The following is a 24030-nucleotide window of genomic DNA, read 5'->3' on the forward strand; positions in this document are numbered from 1 at the left end:
ATACTTGCCTTTTTCTTAGCTCCCCAACTTCCAGAGTAAGGGTGAGGCCATAAATGAACCTGGTCATGCTGTAAAGCAAATCTTTATTAAACACCACTGGATCCCAGCTACTGTCATATATATTTTATGAAATCAAAGCTGGAGAGAGATTACTATTATCAAATGAAATGAAAAGCACAAGAGTTGGTCCTTTTTTCCTCTTATTTCCTTGTCTATAAGATCCTGAGTCATATTTTTATTCTCTGCATCTCTACTAGGTTGGAGCTGATGAGCAACTATCAATTCTTTGAATAGAAAGACTCCTTATTAAACATTCTGGTGGTTTTTGAGTTCAGAAATCATACCTGAGTTGGAGTGTTTGTGGTAGCAGGAGACAGTGATTCACTGATTTTTGGCTCACTTGGAGATGCTGCTGAACCCTGAGACTCCTGGCTGGCAGGTTGGTCTGGAGACAAAGCATCACTGCTGTCTTCATCAAATGAGAAATCACCCTGAGTATGGGGATAGTCCTCTTGTCCAACTCCTACAGGAAGAAATGACTTTAGTATCCTCAGGTACCAAGGTTAAGTTAGCTAATGAAAACAGTGAAAGGTGAAACTTTCTCTTCAAAGTATAATTTACAAAATACCTGAGCTGACTATATTTCTGTTTATTTAAAAGTCATACCTTCTGAGACAGAAGAGCAATAAGGGATAGGTAATTGGAGTAAGTGACTTGCCCAGGTTCACAGAGCTAGGAAGTATCTGAGGCCAGATTTGAACCATGTCCTTTTGACTCCATGTCTAGTGCTCTATCCACTGTATTACCTATCTGCCCCGACCTGAGCTTACTTTAGGTTTGGGTAATTTATATTTTAATGACTGGTCTACGGGAGGGAGGGAGACACAAAGGTAAGGAGGGAAGGGAAGAAGTAAGGAAGGAAGAAGTGAAGGGAGAGGAAGGAGAGAGAAAGAGAAAGAAAGAATTAGCTATTAGAACTTACAACAAGTGTTTACCTTATTTTAAAAGATCTAGCTATAGGATGATTTTAAATATTTATGCAAAATTAGTAAAATATATTCCTTGATTTTGGGAAATGTGTGATTTTACAAATGAAGCTTTTATTATATCTCTAAATTATTTTGCTTACATTCATTCAAAAATATTCAATAAGAAAAACAATGAGCCTTTGTGCTATATTAATATAATTTGTTAGGGTTATTTTTTCTTCTTAATAGAGAACCATCTGCTATTCAATTTCCTTCATGTATATATGTACAATATATCATATTGTGTTTATATGTACATATACAATATATAATACAAGAAATCCTTTGTCTTTTTTAGAAGCAAATGAGTAATTTGTGAAAACATATAAAAAATGAAACTAAGTGGAGTAAGAATAAATATAACGTATAAAATATTTGCTGTGCACAGTGATAGTGCACAGATAGATAGTGATTGAGTGAGTCCGGGAATCAGAAGGCCTGAATGAATTCAAAGTAAGCCTCAGACACTTACTAAATCTATGACCTGGGCAAGTCTCTGAACCTTCCTTGGTTTCCATATCTGTAAAATGGAGATAGTAATAAAATATTATGTACCTCCCAAGGTGGTTGTGAGGATCAAATGAAATAATTTTTGGAAAAGCACTTACAGTGCCTGGTAAATAGTAGTACTATGTAAAATGTAATTATTGTTATTAGCATATGACTGGAAGGAACCAAATTTATACCAAAGATTAGATAAAGGTTATGATGACAATGAAGAGAAAAAACTAATAATTGAAAACATTAGTAGAGAGAAAGCCAATGAAATGAAAATTTCATCTTATTATCTTTGGATTTGTTTAAAAATTGTTATTTTTTTTCCTGCAAAAAGCTCTTTCCCCTAGAATAGTACAATTTTTAGGCCTTGCCTATAATTGCTTCCTTAACACAGGAATCTACAGGAAGAATATTCTTTTCCACTAGTTCCATTGGCCCAGGTCTTTGAGCAATCTTCTCATTTAGATCATCTGCCAGCCGAGCTCTCTTCAGTTTCATCTGTGTGGCCTGCAGGGATGGCTCTGCAAATGTTTCTAAAAGAGGAAAGATAACAGTGCTCATTTCTTAATCAACTGTTAGTATTTTATGATATATTTCAGACTATTATGTTTAACTTAAATTTGATTTTAATAGGTTTTCAATATATTTATGGGGACAATACAACTATTTAGTCAATAATAATTATAAAGTTTTACATATTAGGATATATTTCACATATTACTATCTCTAGAGTCTTAAATTAACATGAACTCGAATTAAAAAAATAATTATATAAAGTTACCTACTGATCTTTTACAATGGGAAGTCAAAATTCATACCCCTAGTTGCTTTAAGGATAAGTACATAGAGTTTCCCAATTTTCTATGATATTGCATATGGGTAAATAAACACAATCGCAGCTTGAGAGAAGTAGATCCTCAACATAAATTCCATGAAAAGGAATTGGCTTTTTTGCTTTGTTCTCCTTTAGAATATAAATTCTGATATGGCATATATGGTGTTCTTGGTTTACTTGAAAATTATGAAGATCATGTGGATTGCAATATTCACAATGGATATGAATGAATATGGGACAGTAAGGATGTTATAATTATTAGTCAACCTTCAATCATTTAGGAAAGACTAGTCTAACATTCTTACTCTTGAGATTCTTACTCTCTGTGCCTGATTTGATTATAAGCATAACTAAAGAGATGGATGGGAAAGAAAGGGGATGAAAATTAATCCATGTTTATTTCTGACTGCCCTTGAATCACACATTTCAAATGTTCAGATGACCTTCTGAATTTCAGAGCAATAAGAGCATCTTGTCTTTATCACAGGTGTTTAGTACTACAGAATACCTATGGTAATACCAGTTACACTGTGTTTTAGAAAATCATGTACAGTAATGTGAATTTTTCCATTTGAAAATATGAAAGCATTAATACATCTATTCTTTAATTTGTGTCAATTTTCTATTGCTTTTTTGTATTTCTCATCAATGTGCTGTCTCAGTGTTCTAGATAAAATAAATATAGAATTCACTATAATATGTGCTTATCAAAAATTCAAAGTTGAAAGTAGTTTGTCATCTTAAGAAATCCTGGCACATCATTGATAATGAAGGCAGGGAAACTGAAGTGACCCATACCACCTTTGGGTCACTTAAAATGCTCTTTTCATGAGTTTATTAGGATGGGAGGTAGGATAGCAATGGAGGCCAGTCCTCCCTTTTATCAGTGTCTTCCTAGCATTCCCTTCTCTTATACAAGTATAAGGAGTGTTTCTTCAAGGAAACTGGTTCTTTCAACAGAGTTTTCAAACAGAAGCTAATATGTCAAAGAAAAATGTTGACCTTTTCTTTAATGCTGCTGCAAGACAAATCTATGATTCCTAAAGGCTTTAAACTCCTAAAGTAGAACATATCTTTGTTTAAGAGTTATCAAACTGAAACCTGGAACACTGATGCCAATCTTTTCCCTTTACAGATGTTGGATCTCAGATATTCAAATTCAGAAAACAATCTCACTTACTAAAAGTTTAACTAAAAATAGCTTATTTTTAAAGTACAGGTCTTGTTTTCTTTTGTTGCATGATTTTAAAAAATATTATGGAGTACAAGTTCTTTCTTCATAGTTTAAAAATCCCACATTGAGAATTAAAGTTTGCCCCAATTTGTTAATGGTTAATGCCCAAAGAATGATAGAAAAGAAAAATACAAAGTAATTCTTATTAGCAGCTGGAGTCAGAACCAGGGGCCTTTCACAGTTGTTTGTGACATTTATTGTTTAGGTCCCCAACTAGTTAATTATAATTTGCCAATCAGGTTTCAAGACTATGAAAGCTATTTACATGGACCTCTTCCCAAGACTTAATGAGAATTTCACTTATGGAAAATGAAAAATGGCTCGTTCTAAAAAAAAGGTTGATATTCTTAGCTTATTTTATTACTAGATTAAGAGTCATAAAGTCCCATGTGAAACTACAGAGCAAAGCTGGGTGTGCTGGGAAGAATGTTCTCCTCTCCCTCTCTCTAGTTACTTCATCTATAGCCATGCAGGATGCTGGAAGTCTTTAAAAAGAGTTTATGCATTATTAAGGTTTCCTTGTATTCAAAAAGGCTTTTCCAGTATTTTGAACAGTGCAACAGAGATTCTTACAGAGGTTGTGGTAGAAATCAGTTTTTTTCTTTTGAATATTTAATTTTGTTTTTAGTACTAACAATCTAAGTAATAGTCTTTTGTTTCTATCCAATTTTGTAGTTCTTAAAATGATAATAAATGGCATAATTTCTCTTTTTTGTTAAGAAATTAAGTAATTATCAGAGATGGCCCTTACCTTCTAAAATGTGCATTCTGACAAGTTCAGAACGATCTGGTCGACTACGTATCTTGTGCTTCAGAAAATTTTCAGTCTTTAAAAAGAAGAAATAAAGATCTTATTCCATTCTATTATATAGAGTTGAAGCTTTTTTGTTAATATTTATATTAACCCAAGTCCTCTATTTTCACACACATGAGAGGAAAAAGAGGAAGCAGTACTCTTCAACTATTGTGCTATACATAACTTTAAATATTGTCATTTTAGGTATTGGCATTGTGAATGGAAGCAGAGAGAAAGGAATAGCTATAATAACAAATATTAACAGTTGTGTTATTTGTGTTACTCAGTCTTTTGAAGAGGTACTTTAACACTAAATGTATAAGTCAAAAAGTGTATTCTGTAAGAAGAATAAGAAACCTGTATAAATGAAATATTTTATAAAATGTTTAATATGGTTTTCTTTTATTATTTTATATGTATGGCACTATTTTCCTTAACTTAAGGGAAAAATATATGGGTTGAAAAAAATTTTTTTTTTGCCATTCAGTTAGAATGCAGTAGTAGTAAACTTAATGTGACTCCTAGAAATCTTGTAAAAGTTCTCAAGAGTCAAAACTTATTTTAGACTTTCCTGAATATTTATGGAAATGATATGTAAATAATTTCACTAGAGGTCCATACAAATAGGACATAGATATAAGCAAAATATTTGTTATATATTATGTTGACTTGAATCATAGACTTGAAATGTGAATACTAAACACAAATTTGAATAATTCTAACTTTTTTTCCCATTAAACCTGATTTTCCCACCCTTGGTTTAGAGTTATTGGTCGTGTAATTTCTGTAAAGAAAGTCCTTTGAGGGTGTCAGAATGTATGTACGTTTCCACTGGAAGGAAGATGGAAGATCATCTCCTCCAACATGCCTTAAAAAATGTACTATCATACACTACACAGTAGGAAGAAGAAATAGGTCAGTTCTATACTGAATATTATACATGACTAGTTTTTCTATAAAGATGGCTGTCATTGATTTTTCACAAACTTTTAAAATATGATGGTCATAGGACATCATTATACTATGTTGAATATAAATTGTAAACAACTTCAGATTTTGGCATAAATTCACTTCCTGTCTGCAGGTACTTTGAATGCATAGAAGTAAAACATTTTGAATTAAGATTTCTTACTCTGGCTCGTTCTAAGCTTTTTATCTGCTCATGGAATGCTGCTGGGCTCTTTAATGCTGAGAAGAGAAAATAAATAGTTACTGTAACAAGAAACATTTTTTCCTAACATTAGTACAGAGAATTAACATTTAAATAATCACATTTTATAAACTATTATATATTCATGTTCCTTATTCACTGTTCATATCCATATTATATAATTGATTTACTGCGTCATTTAAGGAGTTAGCTCATTAAAAAAAAATTAATACATAGGCTGACATGAGTATTGCAAGGATTATTTTTTCATGTATTTAACTGAATTAATTGCTTTTATCAAATTATATAACATGAGGGAATTTAAAGTATAAATGCTTATACTATTAAGCAAAGGTAAAATTAAGAGTGTGTCCCAGCCAATATTCCAGGCAATGACAGATGATTCAAATTAGCACTGCGAAGATTGATTTATTTTGTTACCATTGATTTTCTTCATTATGTAAATGTATGGTCTAAAATAATAGGGTGCCAGGATAACAGGATCATACATTTTTAGCTTGAAGGTAACTTACAAGCCAAGCTAGTCCTATGAAGCATTTTATATATGAGGAAGCTAAGGCCCAGGAAAGTCAAGATAATTTGCCAAATGGGCTTAAAGTGTTAAGTAATTGAACCAGAATTCAAATCCAAATATTCTGTCTTCAAATACAACATTTCCCTACATAGCTAAACTAAGCAAGATTAATTGGTTGTATAGGGTAGGGTATTCATGGGCTCCCAAAGTTCCATAACATAGTTTGAGCCTACACAGAGAGACTATTACGCTCCTTCAAAAAGACATCTATTCACATATATGATAAATGAATCTTTAACTGCAATAACAACTCAGTGAACATCATCAGTTCACTATCTCTAATAATGCAAAGGAATGTTTATAAAAAATATTACACATTTTGAATTAAAATCAGTGGTATCTTTGATTTTTTTTTTGGTAGAGTACCACCAGGCACACATAACACATTTATCACTATAGACTATGTTGTACTTGAAGCATATGACTGGTCTTACATGGGCTGATCTTTCACCTCCAGGCCTGGACTGGTCAGCTCTTGAAAACTATAGTGCTATTCTGAGCCCTGATGCTTGGGACTCTGCAAAGGCTCATATGAGCCAAACCTAATATGTGTGCCAGGCCTGACCTTTGCCCAGCTCCCAAAAGCAGTTTTGGGCAGGTGGTTAGCTTGAACATCATAGTCAATTCATTTGCATATTCATGCCCAATTGGCTGATAGTCAAGCTTGTTGTAGTGATGTGGCTATGAAGATTATCAAAGCAGCTTTTGTCTTCATCACAATGCAAGAGAAAAAAATTATCAAAAGGAAAGAAAAATTATTGCTTATTCACAACAATATGTTTTTCAGAAATTACATAAAAGAAAAAAAATCACTCAATGACAGAGAAATTTGGGGGAAATCAGTTCACTTAATTATACCCTTCTTGCTCAGAAACTTTAAGCTAGAAATAACTTTTTTGGGGAGTTTCAATTAATAATGAGATATGCATAATTGAATCTTTTCATTAGGAAATCAAAGATTAGAATTTTGAAATATGAAAAATTATATTGGTTCTCTAAAAACCTCCATGAAATAATCTGGGACATTACACTGGATGCTTAGGTAGTAGTTAAAACTAAAACATGGAAGATTTTAATAATCATAACAAAAAATTATAAATGTACATTTTCATAATTTAGGCACATTTGGTTGTATAAATCCTATTACTGAAACAGAAATATATATTAGTGACATTATGAACATAAACTTGGGATTTTACACTTGATTCACTTAAACACATCTAGATAAGCAAGGCCCTTTTATATAAAGTAATTACTTTAGCATGAAATTTTCAACCAGTGTTTAAAGGTGAAAATCAATTCATTACATATTATCTTTTAAAGATTTGTAGTTGATTTATATAAGAAATTACAAGATAATATTTTAAGGAATATATTTTTCACAGAGTAAACTACTGGTGAGGAAATTCTTCTACAAATGCAGATAAGTAAACTATTCTCCAACAGAGTAAGTGTGAAAGAGTGTGTGCATGTGTAGATAAATAAAAGATATAGATGAGTGAGTTGGCTGCCTTTGTTGCTAAGATTAAATGACTTGAATAAGATCATAGCAGTACTTGAACTCAAGTCTTCATGACTCTGAAGCCTACTCTTTATCCATGATACCATGTTTTCTCTCACTAGGAATTATCAGCAAAGAAATCATGGGTCTGAAGTAAAATCACACCATCTTACAGTGCCTTTCTACTCCCCCAAATACTTTCTTAGACTAGGACTTTTTGACCCTAAAAACTTCACTTATGAATTCAGTTTGAATTAAAGGATTACCATCAATGACTACATTATTGTAACTTAGGCAAGTTCAGTTAGACAACTATTTTTATAGGTTTGAATTAGAAGTGACTCTTATAAACCATGTCTTACGTGGCATGATGCCCTGGTCCACTAGCTGTTCTCTTGTCCTTCGTTGTTGTAGCCTCAGCTGTAATACTAGAAAAAGAAAAAAAAATAATTAATTTACATGAGATTTCAAGAGTCAATAACATAAATTCTGGAAAAGATACAACTAAGTTCTATAATTAAGTTCTTGTAATTGCAAAGCAAATACATATATGTGCTCATCCATTTAGATGATAATTATCCTAGTTTTAACTTTATTATATTTGCTTAAAAGTAGTACAGAGTAAACAAGAGGCTACAAATTTAATGTTAAGATTTAATCTTTAGAAAAAGAAAAACTCTTTCAAATGATTAATAAAAACTCTTTTCTTGTGGAAAGATTTAACTTAATTCTATTGTCTTCCCTAACATGGAAAATTCATATTATCCTTAATAAAGAATAAGATAAAAATGTGTAAGAATGGGGCTGACATTCCTGTGTCCTTTCTGAAATACTTGAACCCCTAAAATAGAAATTGAATTCTTAAATTTTAATTATTGTTGCATAGAGATAATACCTACTTCCATTCTGGAAGTGCTAAAGAATTCGTAAAATTATTTGTCATTTTTGCCTAAAATAACAAACCTTTAGAAATAGTTAAGTATACTAAGTATGCCATTAAGTGAAAAAAAATAAATTTTGTTTAATAAGACTCCAAATAATCTGTCAAGAACTCTAGCCAATATCAAATGCAGTTTTAATAAGAAATGTATTAATTCTGAGACATAAACCCTTTAAGAGTAGCAAACAGTTTTGCATTTCATAACATTTTTTATCTTGAAAAGTAACTAATTGCAAGAAAAAAAACATGAAGCACTTATGGAAGATAATTTTCTTATAATTTATATAGAACTTCAAATAAATTTTAGTCTTAATTTAAGAAATTGGTTCACAATAATGAGTCACAATTGAAGCAGGGATTTATTGCAGTCAATAGAGTAGTTTTAAAGGATCTCTTAAAAAAATACTTTGACCTTTTGTCTATTTCCAAAATCAGATCTTGATTCTAATACATTGAACATCTCCTCTTATAGGGGATAAATCCATGAAGACAATTCAGATGAATGATTACCAATTTAAAGGAGCAGCCACCCCCACCCCACCCCCAGATGACTGGGAGTAGAGTAACTAACTGGCTATTTTGTTATGACCATTATACATAAACATGGTGGTTTTTAAAATACCAGGTAATATTTGTTTAGGTTTCATTTTAAGTTTCAGCATATAATATAAAGAAGGTTGGTTTTGGAATCAGACAATCTGGTTTCAAATTCTGGCTCTGATATTTATTTTATGTATATACACTTGATCTCCCTGGGTCTCAGTTTCCTTCTATGCAAAATAAGAAAGTTGGATCTGATGACCATTAAAGTCCTTTCTATTCTAAATTCAATGAGTCTATAATTAGGGTTATAAAACCTTGTGGATATTCAGTTTAGGGTAACAGAAAAGGCTGCCAGCTGGTCACTGATATGACAGAAGGCCAAAGAAAATAATTTATATTTGTTGAAACATTCTTTTCACGTTAAAATGTTTTGGGATTCTTTGGATTGATTGTATTCCAGAAGGAAGATCTCTTTCCTGATAAATTGACTTATTGGGGATAGTATGTTCCCACTGTACTTTATTGGGGAACAAAAATAATATTGGGAAGTGGTCTTTAGAACTGCTGGCACCAAAATGGCTGTACATTTTACTATTTGGTTATGAAAAACAAAGGTAATACTTTTCAGAATTTAAGAGGCAATATCCAACAAAAGAGGAATTTTGAAAGGAAAAAGGAGGAAGAGAACAAATTGCAGTTAAAATAGGGACTGATCCTTCAAAAGCTTGATAATAGAAGTCTGTGTTGGAGGAACTTCTGGCATCAGATTCACTGCGACTTTTGAATCTTAGGAAAAGAATAGAGGCAACAAAAAAGAAAGGATAATGGAAAGATACTAAAAAAAAGCCATTTTGTGATTACAAATGTAACTAAATAGAAGTATCTCAGTTACTTAGTACATTTACAGAACATGAGCAGTGATGCTCCTTTGATTATATATGGTTTGCCAACATTGGTCATGGGCACTTACTATTTTTATTATCTCAAATGAAAAAAGATTATAGATTGTACATTGGTCAAGTTAACTAACCATATACCATCAGACAGAAATACTGTTACTTTATATTTAAAAACAAATGATAAATGTAGATATATCATGAATCTATTAAAGTAACAAAACAATGATGAGATTTTTAAGCTACCATTCCTTTTTTACATCCAAGACATAATTTTTGTAGTTTATTACAGGTAGATGTAGTTCTATCTGAAGATAAAGAAGTGATCTTTCCATTAAATTTATATTGCTTAAAAATTTCTCTAAGCAATAGGAGATAACATTTTGTCTTGCAATCAGTATTACTCAACACAATATTACTTTACTTCCCTGATATGTCCATTCATTTAACAAAAACTTTTTGTGCATCTTCTATGTGGAAAGCATTGTGCTATGTAATGAAGGGCCAACAAAGAGGGACTGTGACATAAAATAATGAATGTAAGTGAAAACTTTGGGAAGAATATAAATCTAAGAGACAAATTCACAAACAACTACAAAAACGTTGTGTGACTATCAGTTACTGGCTGTTAATTTCTCCATCTATGCCCAAATACTGAAAATAGATATCACCTGCTGTGACATATTAAACAATAAGGACAAATAATGTTATATCACCATGAGATAATGACAGAGACATGAAAGAATGATTGATTGCCTTGTGAGAAAGGAACATATTGATATCTTCATTCTTTACTTTCACCCTGGCTGCTTAGTTTGTTTGGTGCCAATATCTTAGATTCTATCCCCCATTAACCAATTACCTTTGATCTGTGCCTTGGTTACAGCCATCAAACAAGTATATGCCAAGGGACACAGGAAGATAATAAGGAAATGAGCATGTCAGTGAACATTCATCATCACTAATGAAAAAAAACCAAGATTAAATTCCCAACTACTGGTTGACCAACAATGTCATTGGGACTTGTAAAGCCTTTATATAAGAACAAAGTATGTAAGAATCTTAACATTTCATTACACTAAACATTAAACATTCATTAGGAGCAATGCACTGGGTTAGCACCAAGAATAAAAAGACAGTTTTAGCACAAACCCTGTATTAAAGAAACTAATTAACACAATAGAGTTCATCACCCTTTGGATATTTTAAAGAGCAATTTTAATTAAAAAAATAAAAATTAGTTCATGCTACTCAATTTTTAAGAATGACTCACATATTAATTAAGCCATAAACAAGAATTATAGTTTACTGTCAATACAAAATACTACATGATACATGTTCTTTGTACAAATAAGCACATGTGCCATGGCCAGTCAGAATTGTAGAAAAGCTGTTGATTTTCAGAATAAAAGGAATTTAATTGAAGGAGCTGAAGTTATATCTACTACAGTGTGCTTATCAGAAATGCTTCTCCCTATCTGGCTTGAATTCCAGACCACTAGCTTTTTTGTCCAGGCACTGTCACATTAATCAGCACTGCAAATAGTTATCTTTACCCATAAATTATTCAAAATAATAGAGGGGCATAGGTGTTTCCCTTTTCTTGATGAAACACATGAAATGCTATGTTCTTTAATCATACAATTCAAAAAGTAAGTTTATTTATACTTTTAAAGAAATGTGGGCTTATAAGTATACAAACAAAAAACATTCAGAAAAATATTTAATTAATAACTGAATCTTATTCTAATATAATGTTTTAATAATCCCCTAACATTGTGGGTCCCTGGCTGAATTACAACTGACAAATTAGAAAGCTGTTAAAAACAAACAAACAAAAACAATCTAATCTTCAGAGCTAGGGTGTTTTTTGTTTTTATAAAGAAAAGCAGATGCAGGCTCTTATGGCAGTACTGTGTTAGCTGAACTACTTCAAGTAGTTCTCTGTAGCACCAAACTTGTATTTTAGAATCTATTTTCACTTAATACATTGATTTTTGTTCAACTACTGCCATTAACAGTTTCTCTAGTGCTGAATTTCAAATGTTTGTCTGGTTCCTCTTATCTTTGTTATTGATTACATTTTTTACTTCAAATCTTTCCAAGGAGCTGGGAGAAAAAGTTTAACAAAAGGTATATAATGGGGAAAATGCTTTTTAGGTAAAGGGACTGGATCTAAAAACATGTTCGTATTAAGAGAATTCCCAGAAGAAGAAACTCCTATCAATGCATCTTATAGTCCTGAGAGTTGCTTAGAACACTGAGAGAGGTTAATACCCATATTCTTATAGCCAATCAGAGTTACTGAGGTAAGAAATGAACTCAGGTTTTCCCAGTTTCAAGACAAGTGGTTTTTTCCATTTGTCTTGTTTCCTCTCTGAAAATTAAGAAATAAAAAAAAATATTTTAAGGCTAATATTTTTGTACATTACAGATAACTCTTGTGTTTGCTCACCAATGAGAAATGAATATTATTTTAGATATGAAGCAAAATAACTAAGCTAACATAGCCTGATAATTTTATAATTATATTAAAATCACAGTTTTCAGTGTTTCTCTGATATAGCTCAAAGAAAGATACCTTTTTACCACAAGGAGAAAACATACAGCATCTTAAGAATATATAACAATTAAGTATAACTAAGCAAGACTGAACAAAATACAGTCTTTGGCCTAAGGAATTTACAAGGGCACACGTGAGGAGATTATAACATAAAAACAAGTTAGAAGTGATATTTGCAAATAGAACAAATGGCATACAGCCATGTTAGCTGGAAATAAACAAGTTAGCCTGAAATTATTATTTTATGGGTGGTGATGGTTTCCATTCTAAAGGATAACAGGAGGAAACAAAGTGCTAATGAGTGACTGAGTTATGCTTAAGAATAAAACGTGGAAATATGAGTGGGTGAAAAGACAAAGAAAACTACTGGCAGAGATTTAGCAGACCTAAGGCAACAAAGGAGTTATGGAAACAAAGAATGTTTTAAAAGCACTAGTTCAAAGGAATGAGAGCATATATTAAGGGCAAAAAACAAGATAAAGGGACTAAGAAAGCAATCCTAGCAAGAGATTACTTTCAAGACACAAAAATAGTCCAGGCAAGAAAGAAATAACTGAAGTAACACAGATTTAAAAAAAGAAGATAGTCTACAGAGTAACAGTAAAAAGTGGCAGGTTTGGAGCAAGAACTTTGTATATACTATTCAAATACCATTAAGTAGTCAATTTAAACTAATAAAAACAAGGAAATTCAGAAAAGCTAATATCTTCAAGTTACCCTTTGTGTTTGAACACAGGAATGAGACTATTTGGCCTAAAAACTGAACCTCAAAACTGTAAGTCACACTAACTTAGCTCTGATTTGAGAATGCTATCATTAGTTAAAGTCAAGTTACCTGGTAGCACCTGTTTAATAATGTAGTAAAATTCATAAAAAAAAGATTAAGGTGAGGAGAACAAATGGTTGATCAAGAACTAACAGAAACCCTTTGATTATTCTTTAAAGTAAAGGCTTGTTGCTTTAAGTACTTAATGAAGATTGTAACTGAAAAGATACTTTATAAAAACCCTCTTTAAAAAGGTTTTTAGTATTTATTTAAATGACTTTTAAAGGTTCAGAAACTTGGTACTCTTATTAGCAATGTTTCTAATATAAGTAAAGTTTATTGTGATAGATTTTAATATTAAAGTATTTCTTTAAGTAGTTCCAAAACTTTTCATTCACTGGTACAAATTTTGTCCAAGTGGTCCCTATAACAGAGAAAGTTCCTCTCTGGAATTATTTTGGTTTGTAGAGAGGCAGTATTGTATTACAAGAGAGCAATGGGTGAAGAGTAGGAGGACTTGGGGAAGAAATCCTTAGGCAAATTACTTAGTCTGTATTGGCTCCAATTTCTTCTTTAAAATGAAGGAATGAGATTAGATAATATATCTAAAGTCCCTTAAAGCTTTATATTGTGGTATCTGACTCATGTCACTCATAGGATGGTCTGTATTTCATATTCTGAATTTTGTAAAAACTTTACATTTACATCTCTACAAAGTTATGCTTTGATGGTTCTACATGGTATAGGGGTAACCTTTCTCAAAGGTAATATGACTGTAGTAGAAGCTCTGGTACACTCTACCATGCTAGAAAGATTTCCCACATGACCCTGGCAAGAGAAATTTCTATATCCTGAGGACATAATTATAAATGGAGAGAATTATCATCTGTAGGCTGGCCATTTGTGACAAATTTTTTTGGTGATAGCAATCTATAAGACAAAGAAAAATATAAAATAGTCCATGTTGGGCTTTTCAGCCTTTCTGTTTCTCCAGCTATAGTAGCAAAGTGGTAGAAAAGGGAGAACTGAAGTTTTTATATCATCTATGAATTTTTGACTTTTGGTATTCTGATTATGATATTCTTGTGTAAATAATCAACAACCCTGATATTCTTGTTATGAATAAAATTCAGAGAAAGAAGGAAATTACAGTTAAAAGAAAGGATAGCTCACAGATACTCCTTAAAGAGGCAAAGAAAGAAGGTAATGGAGGGGGCAGCTGGGTAGCTCAGTGAATTGAGAGCTAGCCCTAGAGATGGGAGGTCCTAGGTTCAAATCTGGCCTCAGACACTTCCCAATTGTGTGACCCTGGGCAAGTCACTTGACCCCCTTTGCCTAGCCCTTACCACTCTTCTGCCTTGGAGCCAATACTCCAAGACAGAAGGTAAGGGTTTAAAAAAAAAAGGTAATGGAGTAGCTTGTGCTATATGCCCATAGGCAATAAGAGACATTTCATTAAATATCTGGCCGTTAATTATATATTATGTAACTAGGAGAAAATGTTAGCAAAAAAATCTATCATGAAAAAAATGTAGATTATACAACAACATCAAGTTGCTGAGGGTGAAGAGATACAGAAATTCTACAAAGAACTTGATGTGGTCATGCAAATTAAATCAACATACATTTTGACTTCAATGCAAAGGCAGGAAAAGGTGAAGATTAGGAAAAATAAATAGGAAATCATGATCCAGAAAGAACAACTTTTAGACACCAGAGACTAAGATTACATAGAAACTTCACAACTTCATATCATGAACTCTTTCTTTGCATAAGGAAATGGTAGTTGCCGGACAAAGCAAACATTGAATAACATCACAATAAATGAAATGGATATCTTAACAGACAGGAAAAAGCTTGTAATTGATGTGGGAATTAGCTTTCTGTGCAGTCAGAAAACATTAATTTGTTAGAACTAAGATGAAAAGTACTAGGAAGCAATAACAACAACAATAAAGTATAGTATACAAGAGAAACTACTCAATATTACACTGAACAACTGACAATAAAAATGAGAAATATATGACAGAAATGACAGTTATTATGATAATTTTAGATAGGCGTTTGAATGGTGTAAATTAATTGCCACAACAAAGAGGACAAAAGAATCCAGAAAATGGCTTGGTCAGCAAACACCTGGCTTACTTGCCAAACAGAAAGAGATGTCTCTGCCGAAGGCAATACTGAGATAGAATAGAAAGTTGTATGTAAAATCTAAGATAGAAAGATGATGGATGATTGTGAGCAGTAGTGTCTTAAGCAGTAGAGGGTAAAAATCATCTAAAGGAAGCTCGGCAGGACATTTAGCTAAGCAAAGCCATCCCAAGGGCACTCAAATACCAAAAGGAGAGCACAATAAACAAGAAAAATAGAAAAGATTTCTAAAAATTATAAATTTTTTCTCCATCAAAGAAGTAGAATGAGCACTTAAACCTTAACATCCAACATTCATATCTCAGCCATCTCACATCTAATTGAAAGATGAAGAGAATATGAATTCCTACTGTGTTTATCGCTGATTATAAAAATGCTTTTGATTTGATAGAGCAAAATGTCACCTTACTGCTCTAGATGTCTCCCATTCATCCATCAAAATCATCTAAGACTTATTGAAAAGATAACAAAAATAACCTTTTTCAATTACTTTCTGATTATAAACACTAGACAAGGAGTAAAACAAGAGAGATGTATGCTCTCCATTGTGATGGTGGCAATAGAGTGCAGAGTCTAAGTTGAAAGAAGATAGTTTGTGGAAAGTAAAATCCACAATGTTCTAAATGCTCCTTTGTGGATATCATTTTTCTGGTTATATTGAGCTTTGAAACTTTACAGAGAACTCTGAAAAAGATCTATAATCACTCAAAGGAGTTTTCCTCCATCATTCACATAGGAAAAGTGAATGAAGAATGTTTATTGCCCAAATAACAAATATGCATCTATATGAAGAACCTACAGAGCTTGTCTGTAAGAAGATATATCTTGGAAAGAGGCAACAGATGGAAAATGAGTTGGACTCAAGAGTTGATTGGAATAAGCAGAGTGGGCTGGATTGTATTCAGGAAATTGCAATGTTCCTTTACTGACCTCAAAATTTATATGAAAGCAAAGATTCATCTTTTTAATACTAATATTTTGCTTGCATAATTGATAGTAAGATATGGGATACTGTAGCCTTTGAGCATTAAAAATGACTACTACACAGAAGACAATGAAAAGGTGTATGGTGGACATTACCAAGAATACCAGAATTGGCACTGGAGCATTGAGATCCTCAATCCCATTGGATTATGGTGAGTCTAAATGATTAGTTAACTTTTATTGCATCTTTCCAATAGCTACTTTGCTTTACCCAAGTATATTTTATTTTAAATGCAAATACTAAATGATAAATATGTATAAATTACTGCTTTAAAAAGTTAAAACTTCTGTACAAACTTTGGGTGCTACTTTTATTATTAACCCTTTCTTCTGATTTCCTCATTTATTATCTCCTTTTAGCAAACATTTTGTTAAAAGAAGAAAGGAGAAGAGATGATTTAAGTATTGATCCTATGCTGCAGGTCACACATTTAAGAGCTCTTTTATATTTTCCACTTTTGGTAATGGGATCATTTATGTACCTTCAATTATTCCTGGCATTATGAACAATCAAAACAATCTACTGACAAGAGGAAATGAGGGTTTTAATAAATTGTACATTTCCTGCTCAAAACTGGTAGCTGTGATAAAATTGGAGGGAATAAATTTAAGTAAAAATTGTATATATTAATATCTTACTTTTTTCATAGCAGGAGGGAAGAAAATATTTCTTTCAGTCTAAACCTTTCATGAGATGAAGTGGATAGGTTATTCATTAATAATCATTACCAAAGAACACTTATGAAGAGTGTTCTTGTGACTGAGGCTGTGTGAGGTATCAAGGAAAAAGGTGCCAAGACTGTTCTTATAATTTCTGGGCTTATATTTAAACATCTAAACATTATATAATAATAATAATACTATATTTATATTAAATTAATATATTATGTTATTTATAATAAAACTCAAAGAAATAAACAGGCATAAAATGTTAAGTGTCATTATTAACAAGGGCATAAAGTTTTATTAAATTTTTTGTGGAGAAAATTCACACATATATATTGTATTTTAGTTAGTGATTAGTTGATGGTTAGAAGATAGATAAGCAGAAGTGATCAGTGGATTTGGAATCAGAGTTTCTTCATTTCTTAGTACCTTAACCAATGATTTCAAAGGTCCTTTTCTATAAATACTGTTTCTTTGAGTAGGAGTACTTATCTACTCTGTGCAAAGCATTAGTTGTGGCCCAGTTAACAAAAACTTAAGGGTACAAAAATTTTTAATTATTGTACTCTTACAAATTTTGTATTGTTTGCCTTCTGAAAGCACTTTTAAGCTGTCATAAGTTAACAAAGAAATGAGTTTAGTGTTAATTCAGCAAGAGTGATTAGCTGAACTAAGAAGCTTTCGTACTCTTTCTCAAACTAGATTGGTTGTCCCTTTTCTCTCACCCCCTTCAATTGTGGTCTGAGTCTCCTCATTATGGGGCAATGTCTTGGGATCACTGATCCATTCTACAAAGGCTGCTGTCCTAAAGTCTCCTTTCTGCTTATTGTATTTGTTATTATTATTTTTTTGGTATTGCTTTCACATTACAAAGTTGATGTGAGAATTATTCATCCCAGGTGCCAGAATTGCTACTAGGAGGCACTGTAATATATACTCTGAAAGAATAAATAAATGAAATACATTGGATAAAATGTCTTTCCCACCAATGAGCTAAGAAATCTGTTATTACATAAATTGAAAAAAGATAATACAGATAAAGGAAGGTACAGATAAAGGAAGGATTGTTGTCTATTTTCTGAGGTACAGAGAAGATAGATGGGGAGCTTTACAAAGAAACTAGCTTTAAATGGGTAGTATTTTGACAGGTTAAGCAATTTGGGGTGGATGTTCAGATGAAAGCAACAGTATAAACAAAATGTCATGGAGAAAGGAATGTGTAGGGCAGATTTGGGGAACAGTGAGTGTTCCAGTTTGGATGGAACACAAAGTTCATGAGGGAAGCAATGAGAGATAAGGCTGGAAAAGTAGGTTAGGGCCAGATCCCGATGTTTAGGTCTTTAGTCTTATCTCTTGTAACAGGAAGACATCACTGAAGACTGTTGAGAATGAGGGGACAAGTTGGCAAGCAGACTGCACTAGAGATGTCAAGAAGGAAAAAAGCACCCCAAATGATTAGTATGTGTGTGATCTTGGGAAAATTATCTTATTTCTCTGAGCCTCTATTTCCTCAGTTGTAAAATGGGAATAATAAGTATCTGCCCCACATTAGTGGTCTAAGGATCAAATGATATGTTGAAGAAGTATTTTGGAGACTATAAATGATGATGATATTATCAGTTACTGTAACTATTATTATGAATAAGAGAAAAAGAGCCATGAGACATTTAACTGGGGAAAAGTGGCAGACACTAATTGTGACTAGGTGGAGTCAGAGGGAGAAAAAAAGGAAGTTAGGTAATATGGTATGGTAGGAAAAGTGTTATATTCAGGATCAGAAAATATGAATTTAAACAAAGGCTTTATTATTTATGAGTTATATCATCTTGGATAAATCATTCTGGGCCTCAGATTCCTCAACTATCAAATGAAGAGGTTGGACTAGATTATTTCTAAAGATCTGACTGATGTAAATCATATGATACTATGTTAAGTAGTTAGAAATTAATGGGTTGGGAGTTTAACCCTGACAAGGACTGAGAGAAAGTCAAAGTAGAATTTTTAACTTTACACTTAAAAAAAAAATTACTATCAGTAAATAATACTATAAAAAGAGAATTAAACCAAAATAGTTTTTGAACCTGCAGAAATTTAGTACTTTACAGAATTTTTATGCATTTAGACCAGTCATGGGAGTTTTAAAAGAGACAGATTTGAATGTGGGGAAAAAACTTTTAGTATATATCAGTAATAAACATTTCTAAAATTCATTTTCAATTAACTAATACTTTTCTGGTATGACATTAAAAGAAGATTGGTTTTAGTGGCATTTTCAGCTTTGCTCTGGCCCACCTTGGGCAACAAATTTTTTAAAAAAGGAATAAAAAATAATTTCCCTGCAAGTACATAGCAAGAATCTACATATATCAATTGATTATTGTTATAATACATATTTAGAGACTTTTAAATATTAGAAATGTCTGTAATCTAACAAGATTTAATGAAATTTCTGTTTCTCCCTAAATAAAAACCTTTATCTCTATTATTACAAAGCAGAAATCTCTAATTAAAACTATCTTTTTCATAAGTGTATTTATGGAAACAGTAAATCATCTTTAATAGCACTCTATCTTATCATATCACAAATATGTGTAGTTAACTATCTCCTAAATAAAAAGTTAATATAAATAATTGTTTGGGTTATAGTACTAGAAAATATTATTCATGTATGGACAAATAATGCTGACATTTTCCAATAACAAACGGTAGAGCCTATTAGAGAAACTTGTCATTTTCATAAAGTGGTATTACATTTTTATGTATGACTCCTCTTTCTTTAAAAGTTCACCCTTGGTATATGAACACAATTATTTTTCTCCAACCTTCATTGCTATCAGTTCCTGAAACATAAATAAAACACTTAATGGATCAACAACCTCACACTTTCCAGGACAGTATTATGCTATGTTGAATAAGCTAAATTTGTTAGAGCATGTTGAGAATAAGCCCCAGATAGCAATCTGGAGCCTCATTGTCACAGATTATTAAGAGTTGGAAATCACTTAGTTCAACCTCCTCATTTCCCAAGACAAGTCAATTTTACTTGTTTAAATTATGACATCCACAAAATGTGCTTTCCACTGTTTATAAAAGTAATTGAGTAAAATGAGAACAGAGCTAATTAGTGTACTCCCATGAGTACTATGAGAGAAAATATCCAAAGCATACACTTTATGTTATTGTGGTATGTCACTGCAAGAAGAGGACCCACTGAACACAGACACAACTGTTTCCTATCCTATCACAGCTGACAAGACCTCTGTATTTCATTTACTGGCAACTTATATAATGAAGAAAATGAGTCATTCATAAAGTTGTCAATCAAGTCACTAGTTAGCTCTGGACTCTGTCAGTTTTATCAAAATAGAATAAGAGTAAATCCACTGGAATAATTCACTTGGCTATTCTTCCTAAAGCTAATTATAGTAGTAAACAGTCAGTGTAATAATGAATTTATTTTAATCAATACAAATTCCTTTTCTTATCTTCTCCATTACTTCATAACCATTTGTAATGTTAAATGTGCCACAAATAGAACACTTACATACTCAATACTGCCACTTATATTAATCATTTTACAACATCAGAATTGCTAACGAGGAGAGGTAAAGCATTTCTTTTTTCCAAAAGAAATTTTTTGAATAAAGAAGTAGCTCAGTTCATAGCATGAACAGAGAATACCTTAATCTTACTTTGATTATGCACTTTCAATAGGTATTATCTCAGTCTATTCTAAAAACAGAATACCATATTAAAATACCAAGTAGGGTTGACAGAGCAAATGAAATCTTTCATAAAAAAACACTTGGAAAAGTTTTTTTAGAATATTTTAATAATATTTTCCTGTACAAATACCAAAAGAAGTGCGATATAAATGCTAGTTCTAATGCTATCACACTAAACTTATTTTTCACCTTTTTTGTCATGTAGTGTGAATTTGGGGATAATTTCGGCAGGCTGGGGACAGAAGGGAAAAGGGATTAATTTGATTTCTAATAGTGCTGATCCCTACAGGGAAATTGAGAACAAGGCAAAGGAATATAAGTAGGAAGGTTGGGATTGGGTGATGGAGAAAAGCTAGATAAAAAAAAAATTTAACTTTCATATCAGGAGGATTCACACAATGAAGTATAAAGGCAAAATTTAAGCACTATAGTTTATGATAATCTCATATATTGCAAGAAAATTTGAAGTTATAGTTTCATGACTCTCTTTGTTAATTATGGGATCATAGGGTTCAAAGTAGTATGAAGTAATCACAAAACCTGGAATGCAAAGAAGCCAAAAATAAGTTGATGGTTGTCCTGTAAGAACTGTGCTATCTGTACTGATTAAACAAACTTTCATCACTGTTTCTTGACTAGAACAAAAGCGAAAAGGCACATAAATACCTACAGTAAAACTATTGGATAATATAAACGGAAAGACTTATTTTAGACAATAATTTTCATGTGGTGTCAATATTTTTAGAACACAAAATGAAAGACAATAGTTCCAATAGTGACATAAAAAGATAAACTATAAATAATTAGGAAATTGCAATATCTAAAAAAGTATTCTTTAATAACAAAAATGAAATCCAAGGAAGAAAAAAATTAAGATATCAACAGAATTATAATTTTTTAATTTCCATAATTAGCATATTTTGGACCTACATAAATCTTTATATACTATTTGACCAAAAAAAGTTACCTTCATCATATAGTTCTATGATGCTTTGCTAACTCTGTAGGTAGCTATGGCTTCTGTTATAAGAAACTTAAAAATGGAACATGTTCCTTTAAATTAATAATAGAATTTTAAAAGTTCCCATTTTGTTTTTGCTCAAGCTCTAATGATATAAAAGGGTATCACTTTTGATCCAGAAATTTGAGGTCCACTTAAACTTCCATAGATAAAATTATAATGAGCATGAACATTACTGAATCAAATAAGCATAATATTTTAAATGTCATTAATATAGTTTTAAAAACCAAAATTTTACTTAGTTGAAAATTGTAAAAATAAAATACCTTCTAGTGAGACTGAACAGAACAAACAAGATGGATAAATATTAGATGATTTATCTGTAGGTGACTGGAGAGACATTTATGCTCTTATTTCTTAATACTTTCTAACTGATAAATCTGATTCATGCAAAAAAATTGGTAACTAGTCCATGCAACTTTTACAAAAGAGCTTGGAATAAAAATGCATTCAATAATGAAACAGGAATATCCAACATTATTAGAGTTCTGTTTTAAACACTGACAAGAATAGGTTGGTTCAAGATTTGTGAATGAAGATGTAACAGCTAAAATATCATGGATAATTACTGCAGCTTTCTGATCTGGGTGAGAGATTTGTTCCTAGTGGCCTAATTAGAACTTTTATAGTCTTCTATTTTTCTAGATACTTTTACTAAGTAGTAGCTACAAACTTGGAAAAATTTCCAGGCTCTACTTCATTTACTTGCATAGCAGCAAAAACTGGTTTTACTGTGTGCATAATTGAAAAGTAACAAAGATAAAAATCCCATAAATCTTTTGCTATAGATGCCAGCCATGAACAGAAGTAGCTAAAATGGCAAGGAGGTAACCAGAGGGGGAACCAATAGGCTCCAGAAAAAGAAGGAACCATATTACATGGGAGAAGGCAGTGGCTGGCCATTGTTGGGGGTAGAAAAGATTTATAGCAAAGAACTTTTGGAACTAGCGTCCTGTTGAGAGGAGAGGAAATTCTTAAAAAAAAAGTAGAGGAGGAGTCCCAGGGCCAAGAAGGATTAAGAATACCCTCTTCAACATCCCTAAAAAGTAGTCAATTTCTACTTGAAGATTTTTAGTTATGGGGAACGGATTCTTGGATTATTTCTGTTTTCTTTGAATTGTTCATATCCTTTTTTAAGTTGTGGAAATGGAAATCACATTCCCGTCAAACTCACACTGAAAACAGAAAGAAAGTGACTAGAGGATGATATGAAACAAGAATGAAAATTTTAAAATAAACTTATATTCCACATTACTGAGTAGCAAACAAATAACTTGTCTGTTTTACTGATGTAAGCATATAGATATAAATTTACCCTAAATACAGCTTTGGCTTCATGCCATAAATTATAGTATATTGTTTCCTCATTGTAATTTTTCTTAATGAAGTTGTTGATTATTTCTATGATTTGTTCTTTGACCTATTCATTCTTTAGGATAACAAATGACTTGTCTATGATTACATGTTCTTTTATTCAATGAAAACATAGATTTGAAAATATTTAAGCAACATATAATTATTTTCACCATTAATAGGAAAGAAAATCCTATCTCAGACACCTCCTGACTATGTGACCCTGGACAAGTCACTTTTTTTGGTCTCAGTTTCCTCATCTGCAAAGTGGAGTAATAACAACACCTACCTTATACAGCTGTGAGGATCAAATGAGACAGGCATTTGGAAATCTTTGAGTATTATATGAATATTGCATATTATTATGATTTATTGATTATTAAAGCATTTGGTAGAGCCAAATAATGCCTCAAATGCTCATTTCTACATGTGAAAAATCACAAAATATTCTTTGAAAGATGAAAGAATGCATTCACTAGCTCTTTTACCACTAACTTTGAGAGAGGTATAAAACAGGGAGAGGTATATTTGCCAAAAAAATAAATACCTTCCACTGTTGTGGAGGCTGTCTACTGCAAAGTCCAAGTGAAAAAAGGAATTCTGTATGGACAGTGAAGTCCACCTGATGCTCAGGTTTATGTGTGATACTATGTTGATTACATCAAGCCCTAGAATTCTGCAGAGCCTTCTAGGTGAACTCTAGAATCACTTAAAAGACAAAACAGGAAAAACTAAGCGAATGAAGTATAACTATTTTGTTCAAATTATGATATGAAATTAGA

General features: G+C 31.9%; 1 protein-coding gene and 1 long non-coding RNA gene across 23 annotated transcripts in view; one reads left to right on the forward strand and one right to left on the reverse strand.

Annotated features, from left to right (window-relative positions):
* MRTFB (myocardin related transcription factor B) overlaps positions 1-24030 on the reverse strand; it is a 396134-nt gene that overhangs the window by 119794 nt on the left and 252310 nt on the right. For 17 of the 18 annotated variants that reach the window (XR_008913624.1, XM_056806173.1, XM_056806161.1 and 14 more), the window contains 5 exons: positions 8000-8065; positions 5524-5579; positions 4347-4422; positions 1898-2059; positions 345-523 (listed from right to left, as the gene is read on the reverse strand). Coding sequence is in view for 17 of the 18 variants with exons in the window: in XM_056806173.1 (XP_056662151.1) it covers positions 345-523; positions 1898-2059; positions 4347-4422; positions 5524-5579; positions 8000-8065 (539 nt within the window). In the remaining variant the exon portion in view is untranslated. The other variant, XM_056806174.1, reaches the window with a different exon arrangement.
* Positions 1-24030, forward strand: part of LOC103093111 (uncharacterized) — a 177743-nt gene that overhangs the window by 92058 nt on the left and 61655 nt on the right. The window contains exons 3-4 of one of the 5 annotated variants that reach the window (XR_008913626.1): positions 3497-3932; positions 4316-4459. The exons of 2 other annotated variants lie outside the window; for them this stretch is intronic. This is a non-coding gene — a long non-coding RNA (uncharacterized LOC103093111). Of the gene's footprint in view, positions 1-257; positions 374-3496; positions 3933-4315; positions 4460-24030 lie in introns of those variants that run through there. 2 more of the 5 variants (XR_008913629.1, XR_008913625.1) reach the window with 2 other exon arrangements.

The sequence above is a fragment of the Monodelphis domestica genome, chromosome 7 (genome assembly GCF_027887165.1).
Source record: "Monodelphis domestica isolate mMonDom1 chromosome 7, mMonDom1.pri, whole genome shotgun sequence".
Classification (NCBI taxonomy): Eukaryota; Metazoa; Chordata; class Mammalia; order Didelphimorphia; family Didelphidae; genus Monodelphis; species Monodelphis domestica.